The sequence below is a fragment of the Pelophylax lessonae genome (genome assembly GCF_965119305.1).
Source record: "Pelophylax lessonae genome assembly, chromosome: 10".
Classification (NCBI taxonomy): Eukaryota; Metazoa; Chordata; class Amphibia; order Anura; family Ranidae; genus Pelophylax; species Pelophylax lessonae.
Window position 1 is genome coordinate 36920189 of NC_138777.1, and position 15373 is coordinate 36935561.

Consider the following 15373-nt stretch of genomic DNA (forward strand, 5'->3'; position numbering starts at 1 on the left):
AATAGGTATACAATAAACAGTTACGGTAATTTGGTTCTTCCTGATGATGGCGTCTTTTTCCTTTTATCCAGGGTCTCAACAGACTGCTCCTTGCTTCTTGGAGTCCTGCAAAACTTCTCCTTCTTTTATGTCCAATGCTTTCCACATTTTCAGAATAGTTTCTGATCTTTTTCAGTTCTTTAGCCCAGCACATTCTACTTTCTTGTGTAGGCATAAATGCATACCTTCCAACTTTTTGCAATGGGAATGAGGGACACCTATTAGCAAAAGTATGTAGGCATAAGACACAGCCCCTGCCACGCGCCTTAATGGAGAATTATACAAAAATAAAGATTAGTTAAACCCACAAATGCTTTTTTTTTTTTTTACCGCTCTTATTCCTTTATGCTGGCTTGTGAAATTTACAAATGCAGCTATTTAGAATTTGGATGAAAAGTTTATCACTGTAAAACACTTTTTGAAAGATAAACAGTGCATTTTATATAGCACTGTCCCTATAGGGCTTGCTGTATGATGACTTTTTGGGGCTCCTCTGACAGTCACTTAGGGACAGTTCTCTCATCCATCCTTACTCCCAATGGCTCGTTACTCAATAAACAGTCTAGGGTATTTGGTTTTATATTTATTGTGGAACTTGGATGGGAAAAGGGAATAGTGGGATACCCCAACTTGAACTATTTACAGCTAATAAGGACAACTCTCACTTGGCCTCACCAGGTTATTTGTGGAAGCAGACACACTGCTTTAACCATACTGCCACTTAAATGGAAGAATTAAGTCTTCTTGCTCTTTCTAGCAGCAGAATTGTTGCAACTAGTTTATCTTCAGGACACTCCCCCTGACTGACACCCATCCACTGACTCTTCCTCTCAGAACAGGGCCCACTACACAGGTCTGTATGTACTTTAGGCAGAATCAGATCCTCTCCAGTGTCTCCCCCTTCAGTCAGCTCTGCAGGACCTCTAGGTTCAGCTCCTCTCTGACTCTACAGTCCCCAGATCGACCACCTGAGGCCACCTGGCAGCTTCTACAGAGGAGGGGCAGCCACCCCCTCCCTCCGGGACCCCGCTCTTTAGCTGAAAGACCCGGAGCACATGTGCCCTTGGCATTTATAGTATCCCACCATGCACCAAGGCATATTCCTCTGCCAATCACCAGGGCTGTACTAAATGCTGGTGTACTCATTTGTCAGGTTTTCTCCCACTGTCCAATATTCCTCCCTATTGGACTGGTGTGATACACTTAAGACAAACTGAGCTGCACCTGAGCACCATGAGCAGACCTCACTAGCAGATCCTGCTCCTCTGGTAGGCAGAGAGCAATATAAATTTACCTGGCAATCTCCTGGCAAGCAGAAAAGATCCAAAAACGATATTCTCTCTTCTATCACCTACATAGGAGGGTGCTACATCTATATACAACTATATAGACTAGACCAAAATGAGGAGGAAAGAGGTACAGAGGGACTTTGTTCCAAATCAGGGACAGTCACTTGAAATCAGGGACAGTTGTGACCTATGTGAAGGATGTAGGGCGCCCACTGCCTCCTGTGATGTCCACGTCACACATCCCAGGAGGCAGTTTTACTGACAGTAGCATGGAGCATGGGCAGCTCTTTGCGACTTAACCCAGGGTATTCCTGTGCACGCTGTGCGGGAAACTCCCAGTGCATGTGTAGATGTGCACACTTCTCTGCCAGGCCCCAAAGACCTGGTAGAGATCTTAGACACATCTGCACATGACATGTGTAGGATTATCAAAAATAGTGGCATGGGAGAAAATATTGGGGGACTAAAGTTCCTTTAAACCCTAACATCCTGCCATGTAGAAAAAAATAAAATAGAAGCTGTATTCAATTACTTTTTTTTTTTTTAAAAATGAGAGACACTGTACATAATGTAAATAAAATATTGTGTTTTTATTTTTCAGTGAGTCCTTATTTTTGTCATTATTTGCAGTGTTTCCCTCAAAGCATTGCTTAATTTACTTGAAAGTGACCCTGTCAGATCAGGGTTAAATTGTAGGTACAACATACCTGCTAAACAAAGACTACATATACACACACACTTTCCAGTGGCCTTTTTTTCCCGAAAGCTGCCCCTAATCATGGACTTCGGTAACTATTTCACCAATGCAGATGGACCCAATACCTGCTCCCCCGTTGCTTGCTTTGGTTCCTCCTGCCAGCTTGTACATTCTATAGTGGCATATAAGCAGGCGGGAGAGACCAAAGCAAGTGGTGGGGGGGGGGGGAAGTAGGTATTCCAAACGTTCGGTAGGGTGTGTATACTTGCAGTCGCTGTGAGAGCAATGAAGTAGCACCTATTCAAGAAATGGGCCAGAAAGGAAAACATATGCAGTCTTTTTAGCAGGTAGGTTTTACAGGAAAGTGACCCTGTGCTGATAGGGTCACTTTAACATTTTATATGCTTATATATCTTTGTCATTAAGTTAAATATAAAAATGTGTATTTTATCCACCAAAAGAGGGCTACCTTAACTACTTGATGGGGACCTTTGATGTGAAGGGGAAACTCTTATGTGAAGGGGAAACTCTTATGTGAAGGGGGGACTCTGATGTGATGGAGGACCTCTGATGTGATGGAGGACTTCTCATATGATGGAGGACCTCTGACGTGATGGGAGAACCTCTGGTGTGATGGGAGGACCTCTGATGTGATGGGAGAACCACTGATGTGATAGGAGAACCTCTGATGTGATGGGAGGACCTCTGATGTGATGGAAGGACCTCTGATGTGATGGAGGACCTCTGATTTGATGGAGGACCTCTGATGTGATGGGAGGACCTCTGATGTGATGGAGGACCTCTGATGTGATGGGATGACCTCTGATGTGATGAGGGGACCTCTGATGTGATGGGAGAACCTCTGATGTAAGAGAACCTCTGATGTGATGGGAGGACCTCTGATGTGATGGGAGAACCTCTGATGTGATGGGAGGACCTCTGATGTGATGGGAGAACCTCTGATGGGATGGGAGAACCTCTGATGTGATGGGAGAACCACTGATGTGATGGGAGAACCTCTGATATGATGGGGGAACCTCTGATGTGATGGGAGGACCTCTGATGTGATGGGAGAACCACTGATGTGATGGGAGAACCTCTGATGTGATGGGAGGACCTCTGATGGGATGGGAGGACCTCTGATGTGATGGAGGACCTCTGATGTGATGGGAGGACCTCTGATGTGATGGGAGAACCACTGATGTGATGGGAGAACCACTGATGTGATGGGAGAACCTCTGATGGGATGGGAGAACCTCTGATGGGATGGGAGAACCTCTGATGTGATGGGAGAACCACTGACGTGATGGGAGAACCTCTGATGTGATGGGAGAACCTCTGATGGGATGGGAGAACCTCTGATGGGATGGGAGAACCTCTGATGTGATGGGAGAACCTCTGATGTGAGAGAACCTCTGATGTGATGGGAGGACCTCTGATGTGATGGGAGAACCTCTGATGTGATGGGAGGACCTCTGATGTGATGGGAGAACCTCTGATGGGATGGGAGAACCTCTGATGTGATGGGAGAACCACTGACGTGATGGGAGAACCTCTGATGTGATGGGAGAACCTCTGATGTGACGGGGGCCCTCTTATCTGAAGGGGGCTTTTGATGTAAAGTTAATTTCATAAAGGTGTTTGTGGGCATCAGCTCAGGTTTTTAATTGACAACATTTATGTCTTTTAGACTGGGCGCCTTGAGATTTTGCATACTTTAAAAGGATGTGTTGACTAAAAAAAAGGTTTAAAAATGCTGAATTAGTCAACTGTAACTTCCTTTGCTAGCAGAGGTCTAGTGTAAAGATCCTTGGTTAATAAGATATATAAGATAAGATAATAAGATATACAATCACCTAGAAAAGGAAAATAATTCTTTCTCAAGGGCATTTTCTTTTTCGAGCTGCGGATCACTGAAGGGATTATAGGTGGATCATGAAAAGAAGCAGCCAAAGTGCACATTATATCAGATTTGGTCATTTTCACTAGGTCACTGTCATTAAAGGCTGGAGGTTCCTCAAAGGATTTCATTGGCTGCCTGCAGCATCAAGACTAGCTCAGGGAATGCTGGGGACACCATGGTCTGGTAACAATAAATAAGTCGTTCACTTCATTATGGGACAAAACCAGAGTTCTGCTAAGGAAGAAATTGATGTAGCAGACTTGCAGGAAATGTACAAGAAGTTTGTCACGGAGTGCCCCAGCGGAGCTTTATATCTGCATGAATGTAAAAGATTTTTTGGAATTTCGACTAATACTGAAGAATCCCAGTTTATCGATCGAGTGTTTACCTCTTTTGACAGAAATGGGGTAAGTATTTTTTTTTTCTGAATAAACACCACTACAAGGTAAATTCTTTATTTCATAATTCTGCAACTACAGAGTACAAGCTAAATAAATGAAGCACCATTTTTAATGGAAGGAAGGAGGAACAAACCTAATGGGTGGTGAAAGCCTAAGAAAGCCAATAATAGAGATCACTTAAAGTAGAACTAAAGACAAAACTTTTTTTTTAAATTTCGAATAGATTAAGTTATATGACAGTTTTCTGGGGAGATTTCCATTTACTTCCTGTCCCATAGACACAACTTGAAGTAAGTGGAAGTCCTACTAAAGTGAGGTGTCCCTACCAGAAGAACACAGTGATTTTTGCTAGGGTCTATAACAACTGCCAGCAATAATCGCATGTACGTAAAACCTGACAGGCTAGTACCAATCGATCAATCAACTTGGGTACATTGAGCCTGCCGATACATGGTTCAAACCATCTATGGCCAGATTAAGTGTCTCTATCAGCAATCAATTTGATTAGTCCTATCCCAAAATTGAATGATAGCACAGCTAAGCGCACATCGCAAAAGGCCAGTGTAAACAAAAGTATTATATATATATATATACTGTATATATATATATATCACCCTCCTAGGTAAGTGCTAGAGAGAGAAAGTATAGTTTTGAATCCTGTCTGCTTTCCAGAGGGATTGAAGGTAAATCTATATTGTTCTCTGCCTACCAGAGAGCAGGATCTGTTAGTGAGGTCTTCTCATTGTGCTCAGGTGCAACTCATTCTGTCTGCAGTCCAAAAGGGAGGCATGTTGGACAGTGGGAGGAAACCTGGCAAATGAGTGCACAGGTGTTTGATACAGCCCTGGTGATTTGGCAGAGGAAAGTACCTAGGTGCATGCTGGGATACTGTATAAATGCCAAGAGCACATGTGCTCGGGGTCTTTCGGTTGGATAGTGGAGTCCTGGAGGGAGCGGCTGCCTCCTCCTCTGTAGAGGTGCCACGTGGCCTCAGGTAGTCGACCTGAGGGCTTGGAGAGTTCTAGTGAGGAACTAAACCCAGCGGTCTGGTGAAGCTGACTGAGAGGGGAGACACTGGAAGATCTGATTCTGCAGTACAGTGAGTACAGATCTGTGTCAAGGGGCCTGACCTGAGTGGGTCCACCCCTGCAGCTAGAAGAGTCAGTGGACTGGTGTCAGTAAAGGGGATGCTAGTGAGTGTCACAAAGAGAATAGGACATCTGCTGGGTCTGCATCCCTTTAGACATGTTCCTATTGGGAGTATCTCACCAAAAATGACATTTTTGTTGCAGGCAATGCCTGAAATATGACTTTTATCTTAGTGCAGACTTCTGGGAAAACTGGTGAGCCAATTTGAAATGATGTTTCTGGGGTGTGGTCAGTATACATTCTGTGTACAGAACAGCTCCAGGTTGCCATATTGCATTACAACTACAATATGACTTGTGCTGCAATTGTATATATGCTATATCTGGTTTTCTCACCCAGGTTTCCTCCAGAGGTTGCTTGGGGTTCCTTGAGCAATGGGCAATTTCTGCCTCTCAGATAAGTTTCCAATGACATTCCTTTTAGCTCTCTGTAAGGGGGTAATTCTTCCCAATCATGACAAGAGTAAGGACCACTGACTGTCACACTAATGTGTCATGAGTTGTAGATTATTCATTTTCAGCAGGGATTTCCCGAGAGCAGAAATTTTATTTCAAGGGTTCCTCTGTGTTGAAACGGTTGAGAAAGGCTGGGCTATATTGTTTTTTCTTTATTTGCTATTTTTTTCCCCACGAAAGTGGAGTTACCCTTTAAATGTATTCCATTTGAATGTTCTTGGTGGGATTGCTCATACAGCAGTATTTTTGAAGACCTGATCTGTATCCACAATTTCTTTCCATCCCAGGACAACACAATAGATTTCCTGGAATACGTGGCTGCCTTGAATTTCGCTCTGCGGGGGAAGCTGGAACATAGGTTGAAGTGGTCTTTTAAAATATATGATAAGGATGGCAATGGTTGTGTAGACAAGAAGGAGCTGAAGGAGATTATCCAGGTAATGATACAATTTATGAGAACTATATTCTATAATTCTATATTCCAATGCATAAAAAATATTAAATCCAAATTACAACCTAAAATATAACTAAATGCAATTTTTGTTTTTTTTTCGTTTTGGATAGAGTAGAGTGGAGATAGATTAGAACATCTGTCAGCTTTTATTTCTCTCTGTGCCCCCCTTAGGGAGATTCACCCTCTCTATTTATCCTATTTACCATTATCATTAAAGAAAATCACAAAATTTTGGGTTGTCCCCAGAAAAGTAATAGAGGGGAAATCTTCCAATGGGGACACTAGTTCTGGTGACCTGGAGGTCCCCAACGAATTCTCCTAATTTGCAGGGATTTCCTCTCACTTCCTATTTGGCTATGGGACAGGAAGTGAAGGGAAATCTCCGCAATGGGACACAGATGGAGAAAAAAAAATCTGACAGGGGTTATAACCCTCTCTTGCTCTATCCAAAAAATAAATAAATAAATAAAAATTCTACTTATAAAAACAAAAATATTGCCCAACACATTTTAGCAGCTTTATTCACCTCCTCACCAACACTGCCCCCTAAAAACTCATTGCTCCGAATTCCAGTGGTGCTCCCTCTCTGGTTTAACCTCTTGCCACCCGCGCTATAGCCGAAAGACAGCTACAGCGCGGGCCTAAATTGCCGGGAGGGTGTCCATGTACGTCCTCATGTGCATGTGATGCCTGCTCACCTCTTGCGATCCCGGCCCCTTACCATGTGATCAGCTGTCAGCCAATGACAGCGATCACATGATGTAAACAGAGCCGGTGTAACGTGAGAATTACCTACCCCGTGAGAAAAACCTACCCCTCGTTACTTCCGGCCAGGAACAGCTGAGCAGCGCAGCAGTGCGCATGCTCACAGCCCCGGATACCGAATGGAAGAGCTGAGGATCAGACTAATGCGCATGCGCACTAGTCTGAAACGATCTCGGTGTCCGTTAAAAAAACCTACCGACGCGGCGGTGACATAAAATAGCTGTGCTGCACTATGAGTCATCTCCGCTCCTGTCCCGGTCACTTCCCTGATCTTGGCTAGTAAATATAAAAGCGGCTGGCGGCTCCATGATTTATCTTTTCATACAGCCGCCGCCGCTTTTATATTTAGTAGGCGAGAGCAGGGAAGTGACCGGGACAGGAGCGGAGATCACTCATGGTGCAGCACAGCTGTTTTAATGTAACTGCTCGCATTACACACACTGCCGTGAACCGGAAGTGACGAGGGTAGGTTTTTCTCACGGGTAGGTAATTCTCACGGAACACCGGTAATCGACTTTATTTTTTCCTCACGCTGAGAAAAAAAAAGACTATTATTGTCTGGAGTAAACGGGACATCGGATCCACACACTCCAGACCCACTGCTGCCAAGTGCCTAACAGTGCAACCTACCAGTGCATATCAGCATTGCTAAGCAGTGCCCACAAGTGCCACCTACCTGTGCCCAAGAGTGCCACCTATCAATGCCCACCAATGCCCCCTATCAGTGCCCATCAGAGCCTCATCGTCAGTGCCACCTATCAGTGCTGTCTATCAGTGTCACTTACAGTGCCTATCAGTGCCCATCAGTGCCACCTATCAGTCCCCATCAGTGCCGCCTATCAGTGCCTCCCATCAGTGCAGCCTCATCAGTGCCCACCAGTGCCACCTCATCAGTGCCACCTATCAGTGTCCATCAGTGCAGCCTTATCAATGCCCATCAGTGCAGCCTATAAGTGCCATTCAGTGCAGCCAATCAGTGCCCTTTAATGAAGGACAAAAATAACCCGTTTGCATAATTTTTTTAACAAACTGTAAAGTTTTTTTTTTTGCAAAATTTTTCAGATTTTTTTTTTTTTTGTTTGTTTAGCAAAAAATAAAAACCCCAGTAGTTATTAAATACCACCAAAAGAAAGCTATGTTTGTGTGAAGAAAATGATAAATAATTCTACAGTGTAGCATGACCACGCAATTGTCATTCAAAGAGTGTCAGCGCTGAAAGCTAAAAATTGGCCTGGGCAGAAAGGGGTTTAAGTGCCCAGTAAACAAGTGGTTAAATGGTGCCAAATTTCCAATATCATTGAATCCTCTTCCTGGGAGCCCAGGACAGCTGTTGCATCATCATAATGGCTTGAGGTTACAGGAGAAAGGTACAGTGACGGGTGATGATGTCATTATGTGAAAGGACCACCCACTGTCAAGGACAAAGAGGAGAATGAGGACCTGTGATGTCAAATGTGACATGATTGTAAAAAGATACTTAGAAAAAGGTATGTATGAAAAAAAATCAAAAATAAATACAGTAAATAAGGGGCTTTTGGCTCCAGCATAGTGGGGGAGTGGGAAAGCTGCTACACTGTTTGGCTTTAAAGAGAATTTTAATGCGTTTGTTACCCCAGCACTTCATACTCTTGATATGTGCCTGCTGTACCATATACTTGTATGAGAAAGTCTCCTGTTCTCTTTCTATTGCTTCCTTTATGTGAAATCCCTTGTGTTCCTGCCAGTCCCTCTGCTTTCCTATTAAAAACTGACCACACTAAGCAGGACAGCACATTGTGGTCAGTTCTCTAGCTATGCTGGGAACTCAGCCTGCTCTCATCCAATGATCAGACTTGCCCTGACACGCCCCCGCTGCACAGCTATTCACTGGCAAGCTCAGTGTGCTTTTGCTTCTCCTCCCCCGGCTCTTATGCAGCTGAGAACAGAGGGAATGTGATCACTTTTAAAAAAGGAAAAAATGTATTTTTGATGTATTTTTTTATATATATATCTATGCAAAAATATTATGCCTTTTTTATTTCTATTTTAAACTGAATGAGTTCTTTTACAAGGTGATCGTTTACAATCAGTTTAGGGCCTCATGCACATGGACAAATCATCTGCAGCCCAGGGGTTCCAGTGTACGAAAATAATCACACATGGAATAATTACCTGCAAGCAGCTTTCGCCCAAAGACCATCATCTGTCCCTAATCGTAGGCAATCTCAACCCTATGTTATTACTTTGGAACACCGGTGGACAGCTGCGGCTGCTGACAGCCTGTTATTGCTTTGTGAAACTTCCCAGCTGCGGCTGTCTGCACATACCTAGGATCCTGGTCACAGTTTTTTACAAGATGCTTACTATACCACATACGATTTTGCTGTGTGGATGAGGCCTTAAAGAGGCAAACAGGCAAATGCGGTTCTCTATTATATTCAAACTTCAAAACAGCAGTTGGAACAGAGTAGGTGACAGGATGAATGACTTAATTAGTTGTATGTGTAACTCTCAGCTTGAGCTATTGTGCTCTATAAACAAAATTATTATTCTTTTTTTTTTTTTTTTTAGCAAAGCAGTTGTTAGCCTGAAAGAAATGTGAATAGGAGTTCAGAGCTTCAATTGCTAGCTAAAACACAACTGTGAAATCCATAAAAAGTGTCAGATACTAATTGGATTGCGGTAGTATGACAAATGGCACAACTTTTAACAGATTCATGTACCGTATGTAATTGAATCTGTTGGATAACAGAATACATTTACTGAAACATGGAATAAGTCTTATTTACCTTCTTTATCACTGGAATGATGGTATTTCTGTTTAAAATTGTGGTAAACATAGTGACGAAAAAATAAAGGTGTCTGTGACGAGACCAATCTCGCCACTGGGCGTTGGAGAAGCCTGGTTGCTCGCCTCCTGCAATGTGACTATGGACCCTCTCATCAGCCCATGCTAAAAACCCCATGGCAATTTGACTGTGTTTGTGGCATCTGAGCGCTGTTTGGATATGTTGAGCTCTCAGATCCGGGCTATCTGGGGATGGGTTGAATGTAGGGGTTCTGTTCAGTAGACTGGGAGTTATGCATTTTTGTGTCTTTTTGTGTTCCTTTAAACATGTGGCTAATGGAGTCTTGCCTCTATCCTGGAAGCTAAAACGTATTCCTGTAAACTGTAAGGAACAGGAAGTCAACTCCTAATATGGGCATTACAGGAAGTTCTGAGGAGACGGGCTGTCTATTGACACTCGAGTAATGTGTATTGAGGGCTCGTTAGGGAACCATTGTTCTGTGTCTGACTATTGTGTACATTGATTGCCCCCTGGGGCTTCTGTCTCCTTGCATTGGTCAAAGATATCTGACCAATCCCTGTTGACTCATTTTCAAGTCCTCATTTGAATGGGCTGGAGAGGACCTTATTGGGAACTGCAAGTACTTTACAATTGACCAATGGGAAAGCGGTTGTTGGGGGAAGGATGTTCCAATTTCTGTATAAAAGTGTGCTGTGTTCTTCCAATAAATGTTGCTGTTGTTCCTGTTTTAACCTCAACTCGGAGCTTTGTCTCGTTATTGGGGGAATCTGCTGCAGGGATTGCTATGGTCTTCCATACTCCCTTAGAGAATCACTAAGCTCTTGTAAGAGCTTGTGTAAGAGCTTGTTCTGCTGCACTCTCTGGGGAAAGAGAGGTTCACCCACAGGAACCTGGAGCCTTGTCGTTGGTCCAGGGTGGGTAGGAGATGCCAAGACCCTAACCAAGCTGCGGCGGTTCGTGGAGTCTGAAGTGCTTACGGTGTCTGGTGGAGTGCTTGGAGCCCTCGGGAAGCACTAGGAGCATCTGTCAACAGAGGTACCTGCTCAGAGGTGCCCTGTTCCGTAACAGTGTCGCCAATAAGAACTTGTTGCACAAATACAAATTGAAAAAATAAGAATTTGTTACACACATCGGTACTAACAAAGGAAATGTTGCGCAAGTTTCACAAATTTAGTGCAATGCTTCTGACTACATTCCTGATTAAATTGCCCCCCAAAGTGTCAAATGCAATATTTCACATTTAGCCAAACATAATAAATTGGGAAAATATATACAAAACCATTATACATTCTTTGTAATGGATAATTTCACTAAACTCCAGAAATCAAAGCCCGCCCCCCCACTGAGCCGGAAACAAGCAACAAATTAAAGACAGAGAAAAGTCGGAATTTATTATCTCTAAACTTGTTCCGGGTCAATGATTCAGAAAGCACTGAAGGTGTTGGATCAACAACACAGCCAGGGAACTTAGGAAATCAGGAGTTTTTAGATACATTTGGCAAATTTTGTGAAATGTATGCCCACCCCCACAAACAAAAAACAAAAATCAGCCTTAACTTTTTTAGTCCAGAGCAGAGTTTCTCAACCTTTTTCACTCAATGCACCCTTAAAGATTATGGACAATCTCAAGGCACCCCATTCTATTCTAATAGTTTTACATAATGCAGCAGCATCAACACACGTAGGACACCCAACATTAGAGGTGATTTATTCTTACAAAGCAAATACACTTTTTCACACTAGTACCGAGTAGTATTCCAATGTTTCTCCTCTCCCCCAGATAATGTGACCCAGTGTTGATGGAGAGGGGCAGGGGAGAGTCAAACAAGGATGCTGTCAGGGGCGGCCCGTCCATTGGGGGCGCAGGGGCGCCGCCCCTCCCATCCATGCATCCGGCCCCCTAATCTACATGCAGGGCGCCGGACGCATAGAGTTCAATGGGGTTTTTTTTTTTCTTTTGAAGCATGTGATTAGAACCAGAGGTTCTAATAGGCTTCAAAAAAGGGTGGGCTCTGTGCCCTGAGCCCACCCAGTTGTGTGACAATAGCGAGTTAAGATCCTCCTCCTGGCCAATCAGGAAGCGGATCCTGAGACCCATTTCCCAATTGGCCGAAAGGAGAAGCCATGCCATTGGCCATGGAGGAGGAGGGAGGAGACGCAGGAAACTGACGGAGAAGAAGCCGCTGCCTGCCCTCCCTCCCTCCACATGTCCAGGCAGGGTGAGTGAGTCGGCGACCGGGGGGGGGGGTGCGGTCTGGTGGGGTCCGGGGGGGTATGGTGTGGTCCGTCTGCCACCCCCCCCCCCCCTGGCCCCTGGAGCACCAGCCACCACTGGAGATGAACACCCTTCTTATCAACACAGATGACATTACTGGTTGTTAGGATGCTGGTGGTTGGAAGATTGAAATGGTGCAGGCTTGATCCACCTGCTGGCTTGTATACATTTTTGGGCAATTTGTAGGCATTTTGGGCATTTTGCCAAGGCACCCTGGTTGAAAAAGGCTGGTCCAGAGGAACCACTAATAGGAAATGTAAGGTCTCTGGGAACCCTGCTATAATAATTCCATAGGGAGTCAGTGAGATGAATGCCCCTTTATATTGGTGGTCAGTGGGAAGAACGCTCTACCAAATGGCATTGAACTATTCAAGCTCCATCATGCCGCTAGGTTTCACCTCAGTTTGTTAATGAGCTCAGTGATGCCCTGGTCCACATCTGGGAGGAAATACCCCAGGAGACCATTCGTCACCTCATTAGGAGCATGTCCCCAACAAGCACGTGGGGGGGCATACAAACTACTGAGTACCATTTTGAGTTGCTGCAATGAAATTTCAGCAAAATGGACAAGCATGCTGCATCATTTTTTCACTTAGATTTGCGGGGTGTCTTTGAATTCAGCCCTCTGTAGGTTTATAATTTTTAATTCTATCAAACAATGTTGCTTCCTTTCGTTCCTAACACATTACCCAGTCCATACCAGTATAGATATCCAGCATGAGATTTTTTCCCATTGAGATCTGATGTGTTTTTAAAGTGTTCCTTTAATTTTTCTGAGCAGTGTATATACAGTATATATATATATATATATATATATATATATATATATATATATATATATATACAGTATTTTTTTTTTTTAATATATAGAAATTCCTCTCAGCTTTCTTTACTCTGCTCCTTTTAGGTTTCTTCGCTGTTCTTTTTATGTCTCCAAGACGGGAAGGGAATTTCCCCAACAGGACATGAACAGCAAAACTTAAGAGCAAGGGGTTTCACTACTTTATCCGAAGTAAAAAATAGTTTCTGCTACGCATACAATTTAATTTTGTTTACTGTTTCAAATGGAAGTGAAAGAGGAACTCTTCTATGTTGTTGTTTTTTTGCCTAATATAATAGGCCTAAACAAGTTTTTGTGTTACAAACCAGAAATGTAGATTATATCAATAAATCGTTGGATAATAAAAAGAATTGCGTAAACTTTGTTTTCAGTCAATTTACAGAATTAAAAAAGAGTGGAAGAGAGCCCAGGACACAGAACTACTGAGCCCGGACGATATTTGTGAGAAAATCTTTCGACTAGTGGATGAAAATGGCGATGGTAAGACAGAGCTAAAGTTTAACTTTTACACATTTTCTTTTAACCACTTAAGCCCCGTAAGATTTTACCCCCATTCCGACCAGGGGGTATTTTGCGATTCGGCACTGCGTGACTTTAACGGACAATTGTGCGGTCGTGCGACACTGTACCTAAACGAATTTGGCGTCCTTTTTTTTCCCACAAAAAGAGCTTTCTTATGGTGGTATTTGATCACCTGTGCGATTTTTTGATCACGCGCTATAAACAAAAAAAGAGCGTCAATTTTGCAAAAATAACAATATTTTTCACATTTTTTTATATGAAATTCCCCCCCAAAAAAATGTAAAAATCAAAATTTTTTAACATTTTCAGCCAATTTGTTTTATGCTACCTATGTTTGGTAAAAAAAAATCGCAAAAAGCGTATTTTGATTGGTTTGCGCAAAAGTTATCGCGTTTACTAACAAAGGGAAAGATTTTTGTCATTTTTGTTGTTTTTTTTTTTAACGCGTAATGGCGGCGATCTGCGATTTTTTTTGCGGTACTGCGACATTGCGGCGGACAGATCGGACCCTCGACTGACATTTTTGACACTTTTGGGGTTACCAGTGACATTTCTACAGTAATCATTGCTATATATATGCACTGTTACTGTAAAAATACACTGGTAGTGAAGGGGTTAACTTTATTTGGGAGGGAGGGAGGGGCTGTGTGTGTCCCTAGGGGCGTGCTTTCTACTGTGATTGGCTGTGGCTTGAGCTGTAAGGACACTGATCAACGGATCTACATAGTAGATCCATGTGATCAGTGTCTTTACAGCGAGGAGAATGACAGGTGGCTTGTTTACACAAGCTGCCTGACATTCTCCCTCTCCCCCGCCGATCGCCGAGTGGCCGGCGGACATCGGGTCCGCTGGTCACACGCGCGGGTGGGGGTCCGTGACCACGCGGGAGCGGGAGCGCGCCTCCGGGGGCGCGCGCTCGCTCCCTAGACCCTCACAAGCAAGCGACGTAGCCCTACGTTAGTTTGCCTGTGAGGGGCTGACCGCCGACGTAGATAGTCGTGCGGCAGTCGGCAAGTGGTTAAAGTAATGTTTTTGTGAATTCTGTGCTTTATCATATTTAAGAGGGGCGGGGGACGAGTCACTTTTGGGTGGAGCACCGCTTTAAGGCTCCGTATATCAAGTTGATCACCACTGCGACTGATAAGAATGCAATACAAGCAGAGAGCACAGGAAGCTATCAGCTGACAAGAATTCTCATAGGATCAACATGTATTTCTGAACTTATCAGCAGATATAGCAAAACAATTTCAATGGTTTAGTTAACAGGTCAAAATGAAACAAATAAGAAAAGTTCTTTGTCCGGGATTCCATGTACTTTAACTCTGAACAGAGATTTAAATTTGTACAGTCATGGTAATAAATGTTACGGCAGCAATTAAAACTGTGATATCACTCACAATACTATTGTGTCACCAATACGAGACATCCATAAAAATAAACAGTATGCTGCAATATGGCAAAACTTGAGGTGCCTACATGTAGTACCCAACATGATCCGAGCCCAAAAATCAGTGCAAACACATCCATATGGAAATAAAATGATCTGCAAAATAAAATGTTTTTAACGTTCTTCTTTTTCAGGCCAGCTCACATTACACGAGTTTGTGGAAGGAGCAAAAAAGGACAGATGGGTTTCAAAGATGTTACAACTGGATACTAATCCCTGTACCTGGTTTATGGATCAAAGAAGGAAAAGTGCATTGTTTTAGAGAGAAGACATCAGACCCAATCTGAAATGCATAATGATGGCCACTCACATTACAATCTGATTGTACAATCTCCCTTAGGCTGGGT

General features: G+C 43.4%; 1 protein-coding gene across 1 annotated transcript; it reads left to right on the forward strand.

Moving 5' to 3' along the window:
* The first annotated feature begins 3987 nt into the window (after positions 1 to 3987).
* On the forward strand, positions 3988 to 15373 carry LOC309565027 (guanylyl cyclase-activating protein 2-like). The gene is made up of 4 exons (XM_082269762.1): positions 3988 to 4335; positions 6221 to 6370; positions 13429 to 13537; positions 15161 to 15373. The coding sequence occupies exons 1-4, from the start codon at positions 4141 to 4143 to the stop codon at positions 15286 to 15288; spliced, it is 582 nt and encodes a 193-aa protein (XP_082125888.1). The 5' UTR covers positions 3988 to 4140; the 3' UTR covers positions 15289 to 15373.

What these genes read in the sequence shown, in the direction of transcription:
- LOC309565027 (XM_082269762.1), top strand. Translation starts at nt 4,141, where the DNA reads ATGGGACAAAACCAGAGTTCTGCTAAGGAAGAAATTGATGTAGCAGAC. An exon ending in CCTCTTTTGACAGAAATGGG is followed by an intron (nt 4,336 to 6,220) that starts GTAAGTATTTTT and finishes TTTCCATCCCAG; the next exon opens with GACAACACAATAGATTTCCT. An exon ending in AGTGGATGAAAATGGCGATG is followed by an intron (nt 13,538 to 15,160) that starts GTAAGACAGAGC and finishes CTTCTTTTTCAG; the next exon opens with GCCAGCTCACATTACACGAG.